General features: G+C 39.2%; 1 protein-coding gene across 2 annotated transcripts in view; it reads right to left on the bottom strand.

Moving 5' to 3' along the window:
* TAF3 (TATA-box binding protein associated factor 3) overlaps positions 1 to 16,725 on the bottom strand; it is a 178,936-nt gene that overhangs the window by 52,896 nt on the left and 109,315 nt on the right. For both annotated transcript variants that reach the window (XM_042468810.1, XM_042468811.1), the window contains exon 3: positions 1,144 to 2,945. In XM_042468810.1, the coding sequence (XP_042324744.1) occupies positions 1,144 to 2,945 (1,802 nt within the window). The remainder of the gene's footprint in view (positions 1 to 1,143; positions 2,946 to 16,725) is intronic.

The raw sequence follows: 16,725 nt of genomic DNA, 5'->3' as shown, positions 1-16,725 counted from the left end.
GAACGGTGCCACGGAACGAATTAATTTCGTAACCCGAGGCACCACTGTATTTATGCAACTGGCACATGACAGTACAAAAGCCCTTCAAAGGATTTCCTGAGAGACAGTGCTTTACCAGTGAAAGTATGGGCCTAGCAGGAAAGACAGATGTAATGAGCAGTGTTTGCATTTATTTACCTTACGCTTGCCTCCCTCTACCAACAACTCAGAACAGCTACTCTGCTGGTCAAGAGCAGATTGCAAACTCATTGGGGCAATGATATTTATATGCAGAGATATATTTCTAGAAGCTGCTAATTTAAAATGATGGAGTTTTCATCACCAGTTTCTAATTTTAAAAGCAGTGTTGTCACTGGAGTACTGGAAGGCACTGTATATACTCATGTATAAGTCTAGAAATTTAGGTCAAAAAATTGATCTGAAAAAACTGACTCGACTTATTCATGGGTCAATCAATGTAAGTATTGTATCGTAACTCTTATTTAAAAGAAAAAAAATCTCCTGTTGAAAAGCAAGAGTATAACATGTGAAGCACTGACACTCCCCCTACTCTCTCATCCATCCAGTCTTAAGAGTAAGCACAAAGAGTTATATCTTCTGGAATTTTCAAAGTTCTTTGACATTGTTTTGCTTTGCTTCATCCTTTAGAGCCTTTGCTATATGCCCCTAAGTTTTACCCTCGACTTATCCATGGGTCATAGCAAAATCCATAATTTAAGCCTCAAAAGTTGCCCTCGACTTATACATGAGGTCGACTTATAGTCGAGTATATATGGTATATCTCCAAAATATGTTATTTATTAATTTTACAACTTTTATAACAATTGTGAAACTCTTTGAAGGCATTCTGTTTTTATGCTTAATACTTTGTCTTAGAACATGAACAGTAAGAGGGAATTCTCTCTCTATCTGAAGCTTCTTTCCCATTCACTCTGGAGGACTACTCAACTTTCTAGTACAGTTTTTGAGAGCAAGTAAGGGAGAGAGGGAACAACCACACCCCTCTTGGTTCCCTAAAAGAAGCTCCTCCAGCAGGAAAGGTGAACCAGATTTCACCTTATTTTTCAGATGTTGATCCAGTGTAGTTCTGTTGTCAGAACAGAAAGCAAAGTGATAAACCTCAGTCATATAAAAATGGCTTACTTTTTCATGTTTGTGTTTCTCTTTCTCCTTCTCTTTTTTCTCTCTTTCCTTTTTTTCTTTCTCCTTCTCTTTCTTCTCCTTCTCTTTGTCTTTCTCCCTCTCTTTCTTCTTCTTCTTCTCCTTTTTGTCTTTCTTTTTTTCTTTGGGCTTCTCTTTCTCTTCAAAGAGTTTGTCAGGTAGCACTGTTGAGAGAGGGGCCAACAAAGTTGGGAGTTTCATACCAGTCGGAGTACTGAACAAAGGCAAAGCCAGGTCTTTGGAAGGCAAAACAAGAGGCACCGATGCAGTTTTCATCTTTTCTTTTTTGTCTTTTGCTTTCTCTTTTTCTTTCTTCTCTTTATCTTTCTTGCCTTTTTCTTTATCTTTTTTCTTGTCCTTATGCTTCTCGCGCTCTTTTTTGGTACTGCCATCTTTTACCTTCACTTTCGGGTCATCATCAAAGTCCTTCATTTTGAACTTGTAGGAATCCAAATCATCATCTCTGATCAGATCCTTCCATGGAAATTTCATTTCTTTGCCTCCTTCCTTGTCTTTATCCTTGTCTTTGTTTTTCTCCTTGTCTTTGTTCTTCTCTTTGTTCTTCTCCTTGTCCTTCTGCTTCTCTTTCTTTTTCATTTTTGTCTTCAGCTCTTTTTTCAGCTTCTTTTTTACTTCTACTGCTGAAGCCAATTTAGTTTTCTCCTCGTAAATTTTGAGTAGAGGTTCTGGAGTTGGTGGAGAAGCAGAAGGAGATGAAAAATAAGGAAAGTTTGTGGGTAAATTAGCAGGATTTCCCATGTTTGCTTTCCGAATGACTTCATCTATTGAGTCATCCATTGTCCATGAAATGTCTGAACTTGACGTTCCACCAGAAGGAGGAATGGGGGTGCTTCCCGCTTTATTTACACTACTGTTGGATGAAACAGAAGGTTTAGGAGTTGTAGTTTCTGACAGAGAGAGTCTTTTAGGACTGGTAAAAATGTCCCCTTCAGATTCTGACCCTGAAGAAAACTCAAATGGATCAGGATCCCGTTCGGCACATGCGCGGGCAATTACAGCATCAATGGAATCTTCTATTGTCTTATCTGTCACTACCACTTTCTTTGTTGGATTCTCACTGATGGGTTTCCCAGGGTCAGCTGGAGGTGGAACTTGTTTTATTTGGATATTCTCTTTCCCCATCTTTTCACTTAACGCTGCTAAGGGAGTTCTGTTTGGTGCCTCCTGCTTGATTGCTATTTGAGGAACTGGAGCTGGAACCTTTGGACTCTTAGGGCTTTTAGGACTCTTGACTCGGCCTGCTGATTTTTTCTCTTTGGTTCCAGTTTTTGGTGAACGAATGGGGCTTCCAACAGCTGCAGGGGATGGGGCACCTTTTGGAACTTTAGTCTTCTGCCCTGGAGAGGATGTTTTCACCTTTGCTTTAGGTACAAATGCTCTTGGTTCCAGTGGTTTAGAAACTGGCAACTGTGATTTTGCAATAGGAGCCAGTATGGGAGGCTCAGGAGAGAGAGGGACCTGATCTGCACTATCCTGAACACAAACAGGAGAAAGCATTGGTGGTACTTTCTGGGTGTTTATTGAACTAAGAGGCTCACGTGGCTCCACTGTCCCATCCAGAGCCTCTCCCTTTATGCTAGCTAGTTTTGGTCGCTTCATAGCTGGCATTTCCTCAGATTCTGGGCTTTCCAGTGGTCTCTTGCTTAAATAATTTTCATCATTAACAGCTTCATCTTCTTCCATTTCTCCTTCTTCCTCCAAAGGAACCTGCATGGCCTCTGCTGAAGTTCCTCCATCTGTTGGCACCTGCTCCTCTTCTTCCTCTATTATAATAAACAAGAAAAGGAAAAATCATTGTCATATATCAAACATCACCAGAAACATAAATGAATGACTTATTTTAACAAACGAGTAAAGATTAAGAAGACATTAAGCCACATCTTCCACTGTTTCACAGATCTTTGAATCTTTCTCCAGTCTCACATCTTACTTATTTGATACTTGTATCAGACATGAGGCTGGGGAAGAAACTGAAGATCTGAGAGACAAACAAGCAGGAACACCACAGCCATTGCTTCAAAGAAGGAAGAAGGCGGGTAGTAGCAAAAAGTTTCACTTTTTGGAGCTTTTCAGATTAGCAATGCTCAAACTGTATATACTTTATATGTAACAAAGAGTTCATATTTAATACAGTAGTTATTTATTCAAAACATAACTCTCTTCATCCTATCCCAAACCTTTCCCAAATTACAGTGCATAAACCATTTGCTCACTGCCATTCTTTCATCCAGTATGTTTCATCGGACTCCTTCTAAAGCAGTACCACCACAACTCAGGCATTAATCTGCAGTTTCAGTTGGGGCCAACTGAAGAGACATCAACCCTCTTGACCATTTGACTTCCTATTTGTCTCTTTGTGACAAATAGCATGATCAGAAGGGACGTGCTAGGTATAATGTGATGGATTTCTGTTAAACAACCAAAGAAATAGCCATTTAAACAAATTAATCTGAAAGTTATATAAGCCAAAATCCAATTGTTAGTCACAATTCAACCAGATGAATCAAATGGGCATATGTAAGAGTTGCCTTACTCATTGATGCAGTGGGACTATTCTAGTTGGAGCTAACATTTAGAACTGACAAACTAAGGCTATAGTTTGTCATCTGGACCAAGACCAAGCAGTGAATCTCCATGCCTGATGCTAGAAAAATTGGAATCTTTCCCCCTTCCCTCTCCTAACTGAGCTCTCTGGGGTATGTGTTTTAGGTGCAAAGGGTAAGAAATGGAGGAGGGATGAAGAGTAATAGATCCCAGTGAAAGCTATGGCATCTGGCAGAAGCATACTATCAGTTCCTGGCCCTGTTGTCATCTTGCACCAAATTTCTTTGAAAAAGAGACCCATTTTGTTCATATCCAAGTTAGTAGTGCTAAAAAACAAACAAAAACCATAACTACATGTTTCAACCCAACAAGTATTCTATAACTCTTCCTCTATTGCATAGCCTTTGCATCTCTGTTTAATCCAACTTTATAACAAGCTGCCTTTTCTGGCATTACCTTAGGAATATGGGAGGTGATGCAGTACCTGACCCTCTTCCGCTTGCTTAAATAGGGATCCCTTATTTATCCTCTTTCACCAAACTGCTTTTGAGGCTTAGTAGTAGCAAAGACTTTAGAAACCGAATAAAAGCAACATGTAGATGCTATTGGTAAAGAAAATCCAAAATTATTTATTTTTAAGTCAGGAGAGACTATACGGTGCTGTTATTTTAACAAACAATTCTAAAAAAAGCAGTATATAATTTTGAAAGTGTTCAAAGTCTTCCTTTATTCTGATTCCAAGTTAAAGAATCTCATTTGGAAGAGTTTCCTTTCAGGCCTTGGGAGGGGATGTTTCTTTCTTCTAAAATGTGTCAATGCACCGATTTAGGAGAGCTGAGTCAAGAGCCCTGGGCTGAGGCAAGAATTTGTGCCAGCATCACAAATTAAGTAAAAAACAAGCTAACAAGTCAGGCTTTTGCCAAGGCCCAGAGGATTTACAGCAGCCGGTCCAGAGTGGAGACTTTGCCTGAGGATAAAACCTTAGCCTTCTGTGAAAACAGAAAAAGTGTTAGGCAGTTCAGTTTTGCTTGGATGGATATGCACATTTCTGCCTCTTAAAAAAAAGTTGGAGGAGAGAGGGGGAGAAGCGCAAATCACTCTTGACTGAGTCGGCACCTGTTAGAAACAGACTGAACTGCCAGTTTATGTGCTGCAGGCTCCACAAATCTGGTTCAATCACTATCTGATCTATTATGAGAATTAAATATTCTCTTGTCCCCCTGTATTGGCATGGATTTAGAAGAGGAGTGAGTGGAGCTGGAAAAAAATATTTCAAATTCAAATGCTTTAGTGCCAAAGTTAGAGACTCAATGTAGGGCTAGAAAAATACATTGCTATTCCTTACCTCCACACATCAAATTCCAAAGACCCAAGCAATTATGATTTCTTCAGCCCCAGAAACAGTTTCTGATTTCCACCAAGAAGCACTGTACAAGAATTATTCCTTCCCAACATCCATACATGATGTCAGCAGTTCAAGATTTATTAACAAATATTCTAAGCAGTGTTTAAAATATTGAAAGGTCTGATTAAAAAAAAAAGGTCAGCAGTATTCTACACAAAGAGAAGATATTTACATTGCTAGTTCCAAGCCAAACTTAAGGGATAATTCTCACAAAGAGCAGCACAAAGTAAACTTTTTTGTGGGCTTTGGCCCTTTGGGAGCTGAAGATAGGAATTCACATAATTTGATCTGTGTTTGTGTGTGTATCTGTGTGTGTATTGCCTGTTGGCTAATGGTAATACCATAAATTCCATAGGGTTTTCTTAGGCAAGGAATAATCAGAGGTAGTTTTGCCAGTTCCTTCTTCTTAAATATAGCCTACAGCACCTGGTATTCACTGGAGGTCTCCCATCCAAATACTAATCAGAACTGACATTGTTTAGCTTCCAAGATTAGATGGGATCCGATCCTTTTAAGGGTATGTAAAAGCTAAATGAAATGAGAAAGGCTGGCTTACAATCCTTTCCCCTGGCATGCTAGCTTTCGGTGTACAGGGATATTCTGTGGTGCAACAATATCTAGCACTTTGAGGAACTATCTTCAGGCTGAAAGCCAAAAACAGGTCTAGCACCTCATCTGCTTTTTGCGAAAAGTAGCCTTAGTAATTGTTCAGTGACACTTGCTGATAGACAAGATAGTTGATAAATCTTTTCAGCCACACTTAATGAATCCTGTGCTCAAACAAAATGATCTGACAGCACCTCCCAAGAAATGATTTATGAGTACAGTAAATGTTTTGTAGGTCTGTAGCCTTAGAAAAGTATATATGGGACTTAGGCAGTGACTCAACTTTCCTAGTGGTCTGAATTTCTTGACTACAGAAAATAGGATACATTTTGAGCAAGCTTAAAGTAAGGCATGCAGGCGTATTTGGGAAGGTGGTAATTTTTTGGAGTTGTTTACATGATTTGCTGGTGACTATTCAGCTTAATTTACCACTTATGTATGCTCCATATTTCTGAAATCAATCCATACAAAACAGCATACAACACTAAAATGGTAAAACAGTAAAATTACAGACAGGTAATTATCAAATCAGCAGATATTAAACCAGAACAAGCTAATATGATTTGGAGAGGGCATTTTAAATGATTGCTTTTCTTAGTATCCATGCTCCTTTTTAAATGGAATTCTCAAAATTTATCAAAAGTGACTTTTCCTAATCCAAGGAAGCCACAGTTCATTGCCCTGGAAGTATAACTATTAGTGTGTGCCTCTATTGGTCATTTTTGGAAGCCAGCTTTGGAGATCCAAGACTGTGCATTTTAAATCAGATTGGAAACAGGAGAAGCTATGCTGCACTATTATTTTTTAAATTGTTTTTTTAATTGTTGCTATTTGCAAAATGGATAATCCAAAGTAGAAACTTGGTTGGAAATGCATAGATGACTACAGTGGGCCTGGGGTTTGATTCCAGGATCCCCTGTGGGTTACAAAATCCATGGATGCTCAAGTCCCATTATACACAATGGCATAGTAAAGTGGTGCCCCTTAAATAAAATGACAAAATAAAAGTTTGCTTTCTGAATTTTTAAAAAAATATATTTTCAAGCCATGGCTGTTTGAATCTGGGGACACAGATAGAAGGGTCAATTGTACTGCCTCTTTTCCTGAATGAAAAGCAAAAGCAAAACAAAAACCAACCCCCCCAACCTGCTCCAAAATGATTACTTTTGACCATGAAGTACTCCAAGTTGTACTTCATCAGCCTCCCTGATGCACCAACAAAACATTTATATTGTGCTTAAGAGTGCTCAAAGAAAAAGCATTAAACATTATCTTACACTGTATTGTCCTTGTGGCAATGAAGCCTAGGCACAAACATGGTATGCCTCAGGAAGCAGAAGGAAGGAATTGCTGCTGTTGTTTTATGCTTTCTTTTTTATTATTATTCATTTGTTACAATGATAAACATCCATCCATCCATACAGAGACATTGAAACATTAAAAAATACATAACAAATCATTCATACGATACAGTCCATTTAAAAAGACTTCCAATAACCACCCCTTCATCAATTCATATATTTATTCTTCATATCTGCATATCCTATTCAAAACAAAGCTCTTTTAATCAGTTTACCCTTCTTGTCTTTACACGAATATCTTAAATTATACTATAGTATAAATTATTCCATAAATTTTACTAATCTTTCTCCTTTTTTTCTTTTCTTACTCTTTTCCATTTTCCCCCATTATACTTATAATCGGGATGTTCACCTACTTCTTCTTTATATACATGTACATTTTGTCCCAATCTTCTATATTGATTTCCTTTGTATTTTCTTTTAAACTTTTTGACAGTATGTATGCCTCTATCATATCAAGTAATTTAATAACCCATTCATCAATTTGTATTTCTTTTCTTACTTTCCAATACTAACCTACTTTGCAGACTTTGCATCCACTAACCTAGCTGCCATCAATATATAGAAAATATATTTTCTGTATTTGTTTTTCTTTTCTTTTTCATCTATCATATTCAAGAATAACATTTCAGGTCTAAATTCTAAATGAATTTCTAATATTTCTTTCATGCCACCATGTATCTCTTTCCAATATCTTTTTGCTTCTATGCAGGTCCACCAGAAGTGAAAAAGTCCCTTTCCCCCTCTCGCACTTCCAACATAAATGATTCCCTTTTCCATATGTTCTGCTTATTTTGTCTGGAGAGACATGTCATCTATATAGAATTTTATAGAAATTTTCTTTTACATTTTGACTGGCCAAATATTTTAATCTTTTACTCCTAGATCTCTCCCACTGACTTAATTTTAATGTTTGTCCACAGTTTTTTGCCCATTGGATCATATTTTCTTTTATTATGTCTTCTTTCGTGAACATTTCTAATAACTTTTTATACATTCTTGATAGAAGGGTAGGTTTCTCAAACAAAATAATTTCCTCTAGATCAGGCTTAGCATTTGTTATTCCCACTGTTTTTTTTATCCGTTATAAATCTTAATTTCAATTGTTGATACAGAAACCATCCACAAATTTGACCTTCTAATTTGTTCTAATGTTTTCATTTCATAACCATTCCGGTCTTTCTTTAGGATTTCATTATAATTTCAACATTTTTCTTTCCTCTGAGGATCTGTTCTCAATAAAGCCTCATGGGGTGATACCCATAATGGCTTTGGGGGATATATTCTTTTTTCCCCCCACACTTTATTACAGTCCCTATTTACCTGCACTTTCTCATAGAATAAATAGGCATGGAACCCAAATCTTAATTTAGAACCTTCTAATTTTAGTAGCTTTTTGTCTTCTAATTTAATCCAGTCTTTTATCCATAAAAAAGAACTAGCTTCAAAATATAGCTTTAAGCTGGTTTTGTGCTTTCAAGTTTTTTTTTTTTTAACTTATGGCAACCCTAAAGTGAACCTGAGATCCAGTATGACGTAGCAGTATGAATGTTGGACTACAACCCTGGAGACCAGGGTTTGATTCCCATCTCAGCCATGAAACTCACTGGTGACACTGAGTAAGTCACTTGCTCTTAGCCTCAAAGGATAGCAATAGCAAACCTCCTCTGAACAAATATTGCCAAGAAAATCCCATGATAGGTTTGTCTTAGGGTCACATAAATTGGAAATGACTTCAAGTAACACAACGACGAAAGTGAACCTATAGTGGGAGTTTTCTTGGCAAGGTTCATTCAGAAGGCCACACAGTATGCTTCTGTGGGGATTCAGACCCTGAAGTTCCAGAACCCAAGTCCAGCATTCAAACCACTGTATCATCACTCTGGAGAGCTCAAAATGAGCATTCCATGTGTGGAAGAAACAGTGACTAGATTGCTTCAGAGGGTGGTGGACTCTCCATCTTTGGAGAACTTTAAGCATAGCTTGGGTGGGCCTCTTTCAGAAGTGCTTTAATTGTGCATTCCTGCATGGCGTGTGTGTGTGTTAAGACAACATGGCCCTTGTGGTCCCTCCCGATGCTATGCTTCCAAGACAAGAAAGATACGTGTATAAGAGATGGGAAGACAGCATTCTCAGTGAGACAAGAGTGAATCAGGACATGAGAATGGGCAAAAGAAAGAAGTGGATGGCAAATGGGAGAACTAGATTGAATTTGCCTGTGATGTGTGAAAGAAAATAGTGTCAAGCAATAGAAAGGTTATATTGGCACACAGGAGAAAGGCAGAAGATGAGCTATAAACATAACTAAGGCGGAATAGTTGGGTGGCCTCTAGCTATTTACAATATAGAAGTAAGCCAGCACATGTTTACAGTGACTGAGAGTGTTCAGTATATTTCATATACATCATATCAATAACCATTACAACAGACCTGTAAGGCAGGCTAAATCTATTATTTCCATTGTGACATAATAGAAGGTTGAGGGACTGATGCTAAGCCTGGGAATTAATTACTTGTCTACTGTCATTTGGCATGATCATGACTGAAATGTTTTTTAACGGATAACACAAAGATCTATGTGTTAGAGGGTTGAATTTTAAGAATGCATACATTTTTGTTTTGCTTTTAAGGATGAACAAATTATATGAATACTTAACCATTTGAAGTTTTTCTCTTGCCATGTTGGCACCAGTCTAGTCCCTTCCCCAATCCGAAAATTATCTTTTTTCCCTTCTGCAAGTTGCAACCTACAAAGTCTCCTTTCAGGAACAGCATCAAAAACAACAAAAAGCATCAGAAACAAACTGAAAACCTGAGCAAGTTTTCTGGGTTGTTTGCAACAGGCCCTCTCCTTGTGTCTCTTCCTCAATAAATCAGGCTTCTTGGACCAAAGAACTCAGCAAAGTATATGCACTATATTCCTTGCTTAAACATATTTCATTTTTTTTCCTGTTAAAAATGAAATTATTAGCAAAGACAAGGTAATTAGGCAGTGACAACCTGCACACTGTGACCAATCAATAACAGGAGTATATTAAGTAGGGTGACAGTTGTACCATGCTGATGGGTTGTAAATGGTTTGAGACTGACCTGCAAAAAACACAGCATTTCCCTTACATCTTGCAAAATAAAAAGAGAGCCCTAAAATGCTATATAAGCAAGCTAACCTGAAATGACACCTAGTATTATAAATGGCCTAATCTATATGTTAATATGGTTGTATCACATAACTGCAGCAAGACTAAGATAACAATATGACTTTGGGGTTTCTATGGCTACCATCCTGGGCAAACGCTCTGGAAAGTGCTTCATTGCTGACACCACACAAGCTTTCTGAAGGCTTCTCTTTGGTTATTTATGATATGATTTATGATAACGACAACATCTCCCATTTTCTCTCCTTGTCAGATACAATAAATTGCCATCGTTAATCACTGCTCTTGGTTCAGGCCCGATTACAATAGTATAATAGGGGCACAGCTATGGTAATAGTGTGCATTAAGGTGAGATTTCTCACACCCACTCTTTCCTGATAAAAGAAATATGAATTTGGAGATCATCTGAGACAATGTCACTATCTAGAGTATTTCAATAATCTTCCTTTTGAGTGCTTCTGAGTTGGAGATTTCTGAGTCATCTAAGATTCTCCACCAATCTTCATTCCATGTCCGAGATTATGTTTTATGTACAAAACACTGGAAATCCATGAAGTATCTGTACTTTTATGTATCACCACTGGAGTATGAGAATGTGTTTGTGTGAGTGAATGTGTCTGTATGAAAAAATAGTCAGCTTTTTCACTATGTTTATTTAACATTGTGGAGTAGTGGACAGGTTTTCAAACTAACACCAAGAATGACAACAACTGACTTAAAACCCAACCACCAACAGCTCATTTTTAAGGCGCACCTGCTAAGACGCGTTACCAAATACATCAGGACAATCTACATGCCAAGTCTCTTCCTCCTTGTCATCCATATAAATTGGTTACCAGAAAGAAAAGAAGGATTGGCAGGAGACTCCTAGGAATTTGAGAGGGCAAGGGAAGGTTAGGACAAGTCACTCATTTGAAGAAACGGTACAGTCCCATTTATAATGCACATGGAATCTTATGTAACATCACATCCTTACTAACAGCTTGTATTACATTCAGATCCAGGCCTGCTTCTTTCAGAGATAGCAGATCTATGTCTAGTCTGTCCTACTTTAATCTACAGATGAAGGCTACCTGGGTTGATTTCCTCCACAGCAAAAACTAGCATATCAGGAGAAAAGGCAAAGTCAGAAAGCCTCTTTTTGGCATTAGTGTCCATTGTGCTAGCATTGTACTAGTATTCAATTGCTAACGCACTGTGCTAGCATGCAACATTCCTCCCATGCCTTCCGAAACTCTCTGTTCTGACTAAAAATCACCTTTGAAGGATTTGCCAGCCATATGGTGCAAATTTTAGGGTGGAAGGAGAACAGAGACAATTGCTCCTTTCCCAGTTTCACTGAAAGAAGTCCACTTTCTGGTGCACTTGATCTTAGTTCTGGAGCAGCATTTTCTTTGCATCATATCAGCCCCTGTCTAACTGCATGGAGACCAAGAGCCAATGACCAAGAGCCAATGGATGTTCCTGCTTCCCTCCTGCCCCCAAGTTATCGAGAGGAAGTTCCCCCCCCCCCCACAATTGTGCCACTGGATTTCCATCATAGTGTGGCAGGCAGTGGACACCCAGAGGTTGGGAGGGAAGTGGCAGCGGCTTTGGAGGCCACCCAAGATGACGGATGGGCTGAGTGCCATAAATCAGGCATGAAAAGTGACACAGGCCAAGTGGAGGGCTCTGTGGAAATTGGAGGCCTCTAGCAGCCAAAAGTGAGTAAAACATGCCAGAACGTGGCATTTCTCAGAATTCTCTCACTCCTCTCAGGAGGGGAATGGGGAGAGTGATGAAGGGGTTCCTGTGATGGTTTCTCTTCCTCATAAAGTTAAAAGAAAGAAGAGATGCGTTTCTGCCATCACTTCTGTGCTAGACACTGAGATCTCTGTCTCTCTGGAGACTTTAGATAGGGAGGATGGAGCTATCTCTACATAAGGGGGATTCTCTTCCTGAGCAAGTTTATATATGTTAATTTGAAGCAGAGTATTTTTCTGTCCTTCTTACAAACTGTCTTGAATGTGCATACTGACCAACTCTAAAAACCATGGTCTTCTGGGCCACCGAGATGCTATCAAGATTACCCTTGTCCCTTCCATCCTTATCTTCTGCAACACCCTGGATAGCCATACCACTGAAGAAAAGTGGTAACACAAAACCCCTGGCCGATTTGATCCTCAGTGCCGCAAAGTCTAACGTCTCCTCCATCCAAAACCTTGAAACAAATCAAGTGAGCTTGTGATTCTCCAGAGATGCAAAGCCTTCTCCATCCAATCCAGCAACAGCAGTAAGAGTTCAGTAAGGGCAGTGCTGCTTTATCTGGCAAACGAATAAGAGATCCAATTAATTACAGTGCACCTGTGCCATATGTGGGCATGCTATATGCAGCTTTAACCTTACTCTGAAGTTTAAGCTGCTGGGAAATGAATGGTGCATGTGCTTGTGGTGCGCGCTCTGCGCCGAACACAGGAACGCTCCCCCATTGAAACTAATGGGTTTTGAGCGTATGTGTTTTCCCCCATACGCAGGGGATGGGTAGGGTGGGATCCGGAACAGATCCCCACATATGGGGAGGCCCCATCTCCAGTACTTTGCCTACTGCTCAGAGCAAACATCTGGCCAGTCTCAACCTCCAGGAGGTGTATTTGCACACCCCTATACACCATACGCACAGTAAGTACCTCAGGTTAGCTTGCTTAGAGGGCTCTATCATTCACCTTTCCCATGGTGGTTGACAAAAGTGTTGGTTGTCTTGGTGCCATACCTGAAAGTGTGGGTAGTGCATATTTATCCCTACCCAGATGACTTGTTCAGCCTCCCTGAAGAGGGACAAGAGGAATGTCTGGATCATCATGGATTGTCTGAGGCTTCATAGGTTTGTTATCAACAGGGAGCAGAGCCATCTGCTCCCCAATCCAAACGCTAGACTGTGCAGTGAAGAAAATGAATAAATAGTTGTTTTTGTACAACTGTATTTGTACAAATACAGCACTTGAGAGCCATAAAAGTTAGTGGCTGAAGGATATGTTGAGGATGTCATTCATACTTTTATTCATACTTCCACTAACTGTCTATATTAGTCCCCCTGGAAAGCATTTTGAAGGTGGTGTAGACATCAGGGACTGCATTCTCTATCAGCCTCAATAGGTTCCATCTTGTCCTTTTTGTAGGCAGGGTTGAATAAGAGACTTAGTACAAATACTCTTCAGAGACATATTTCATCTTTAAGGTCCACACTTGTGTCCCATCCTCATGTTCAGAGTTTTTGAAAGGGGTTTCATTAATTCAGCCAGCAACAGTTCATTGTTTTTCTTCCTGATATTTGCAGGTGGTTTTACAGGTCTTGTTGAAGGTTCCATTTAAACCCTCGAAATTAGTGGATTTGAAGCTTCTTATACTGAAAGTGTGGGGTTTTTTTGTCGTGATTATCCCTGCTCACAGAGTCTTTGTTCCTAAGATAAATTTGGTTTTTCATCTATTTCAGGAGATTGCTCTTTTTTATTTTGCCAATATCCTAAAGCACAGCAGACTGGAAGTGCATTGGGCACTTACTGGTTTCCTTTTAAGGTTTCCCTTTGCTTTCCTCTGAAGCCGAGAGATTGTGACTTGCCCAAGGACACCCAGTGGGTTTCCATGGCTATGGGGGGGATTCAAACCCTGGTCTCATAGTCCAATATTAAAAATGTAAAGGTATTCCCCTTTGACAAGACTGTCAAGTCATGTCCAACTGTAGGGGCAGTGTTCATCTCCATTACTAAGCCAAAGAGCCAGCATTGTCAAAGACAACTCTGTGATCATATGGCCAGCATGGCTGCACACTGTGATTTTCCCATGGAAGTGGTACCTATTTATCTACTTGCACTTTTACATGCTTTTGAACTGTTAGGTTGACAGAAGGTGGGACCAGTGATGGGAGCTCACGCCATCATGCAGCACTTTGGCCTCAAATTGCCAACCTGCTGATTTTGCACTCCACAGAGTCAGCGTCTTAACCATTGAGCCACCGTATCCCAATGTTACCTACCCACAAATTTTGGTATGGAACCTATCCCTGGCTGCTTCCACAGTAGGCTGTTAAGGATAACCAGACTCCATTCAAACTCATATTAGATGTTTGTCATTCCAAACCGATTTCAGAGAGCATGGTAAGATGCAGCATAAAGACTCAGATGGAGAGATATTTTAATAGCACACCCTTGCCAGGTGTTTCTACAAACTGGCAACAAAATATAAATTGCTTATATGAGCACACAACTTGTTCTGCCCCTCCATTAAAAGAAACAGAAGGTACCTTTAAAAAAATAATCAATACAGGTGCTTTGCTTCTGGCACATCAGAGGGAGGTATTCATAGCTCAGTTAGCCAAGTATCTTTCGTCAAAGAGTAGACTAGATCTAGGCTGGGCTATATCTGCAGAGAGCTAATTATAAAAGCACAACTGTTACTCCAGAGACTGTGTTCTTGTTCTTTAACCCTTAATGAATCACTAAATTGGAACATTTTGTTCATCAGTGTCCAGACTTGCTAAACATTATTTCTCACCCACTTAAAAAAAAACCCAATCCAAAAAACCCCCAGCATCAATTGTTAATGCAAGTACAATGACAAATCCAAGAGAAAAGGATGTGTCAAGAAAACCTACAGAGTTCTGGTCTCCTTGCAATGTTGGAAAATAGTAGAGAAAAGTTTAAATAGAGCAGGAGATGAAGTAATGAAGTTTAAATAGAGCAGGAGATGAAATTATGAAGTAAGATAGGAACCAGATAGATGTTACTAAAAAGAGCAGAGTAACTCTTGGAGTTTCCAATTTTGCCTAATATCTGGGGTGAACTTGCTGCTTCATAAAGCAGTCCAGAGATCTTACAATATGAGGAAGGATAGAAATAATGTAAGTAAGTACAGTATGTAAGTAGGATAATGATTGCTTGAAGTTCTCACTGCTAATGGCAGTGAGTCTCCAAATAACTGTGTGATACAAGCCTGCCTCCTCCTAGTAAGTGTAAAGTCTGTCTCCCCTCCAGGTGGAGCATGTGGAAAATGTGCTTCCCATTTTATTCTGGGGAGAAACAGGCTGTCACTCCCCTCCCTACAAAAGACATTTACAGTGATGCTGATGGGATTTGTGGTCCTCTGTGTGTGTATATGTACCTTTAAGTGTCTGTAAACTTATGATGACCCCATGAATTTCATACAGTTTTCTTAGGCAGGGAATATTCAAAGCTGATTTTGTCAGTTTCTTCTTCTGAAATGCACCCTACGGCACCTGATATTTGTTGACAGTTTCCTATCCAAGTAATAACCAGGGCTGAGTCTGCTTAGTTTCCAAGATCAGAAGTCATCTGGTGCCTTTAGGGTATTTAGGCAGCTTCTAGCCTTCCATACGTAACACAAATTAATGCCTGATCCTATGCAAAGGCAGTTATATTACATTTATATTAAAGTGTAGTTTATTAAAATGGTTGGACACTCCCAGCACATATTTTAAGGATGGATGGAATAAGAAAATGAGAATTTAGTTCTGTCAGTTAAATACTGGAAACATTTTTCTAGACTTTGTATACATTCAAAATATTTTATAATTTTATATAAATAGCCATACACACACTATATATATATATTATATATATATATATATATATATATTTTATATTTTTTTTATATATATATATATATATTGTGGGTGAGAAGGAGAGAGAGAGAAAGAGAATTAAATACAGTAAAGAAGGCCCTTGGGTTTTGGTTCCAGAACTCCCTCCCCAGTGGATATCAAAAATCTGTGGATGCTCAAGTCCCATTATATACAATTGCATAATAAAATGGTGTCCCTTTTATAAAATGGCAATATCAAGGTTTGCCTTTTGGATTTTTTTGAGGTGGGGATATGTTCAAATCATGAATAGTTGAATCTGTGGATGCAGAATCCATGGCTATAGAAGGTCAACTGTATAAACCAGACTGTGTTTGTCATGGTAGCAGAAGCTAAGGGTCTCTTCCTCTCCATTTTTCAAAGACAGGTTTTAAGAGAGTCAATACTGCAACTTTGACAAGAGAAGGTTATATCACTCAGCAAGAACCCAGCTCTTTTTCTCTTTCACATCTGTCTCTGGCTAGCCTCTCCTTTGCTATGTCTCCCCCCAACCATTCCACATCAGGTGCCCCTCAGAGGAATGGGGAAGAGCGGGGAGAGGAATTATCGGATAGCGTGATCTTCTCTGTAGCCACACAGTAGCACCTCTCAGGTGGCACTCAACAGTCATTTGAAACTAGAGAGGAAAGCCCTACTCTCTGTCAACTTTAAAATGCTGCTGTCAGCACCCCTAGCAAAGTGCTACAAGAGCACTGGGCCATCAGGCTCAGTAATAATTCTGTGGGTAGTTTTCTCACTGAAGCGAGTAGCAAAATTTAGAGGGCATGAGAAAAATTAAAACCACATCCCCATTTATGATGGCCTTAGGTTTTGTTAGAGGAAGGTTACAGAAATTTGCTT

This window comes from Sceloporus undulatus, chromosome 5 (genome assembly GCF_019175285.1).
Source record: "Sceloporus undulatus isolate JIND9_A2432 ecotype Alabama chromosome 5, SceUnd_v1.1, whole genome shotgun sequence".
NCBI classification, from domain to species: Eukaryota; Metazoa; Chordata; class Lepidosauria; order Squamata; family Phrynosomatidae; genus Sceloporus; species Sceloporus undulatus.
The sequence above is the reverse complement of the archived record's forward strand: the minus strand, read 5'-3'. Positions and strand labels throughout refer to the sequence as shown.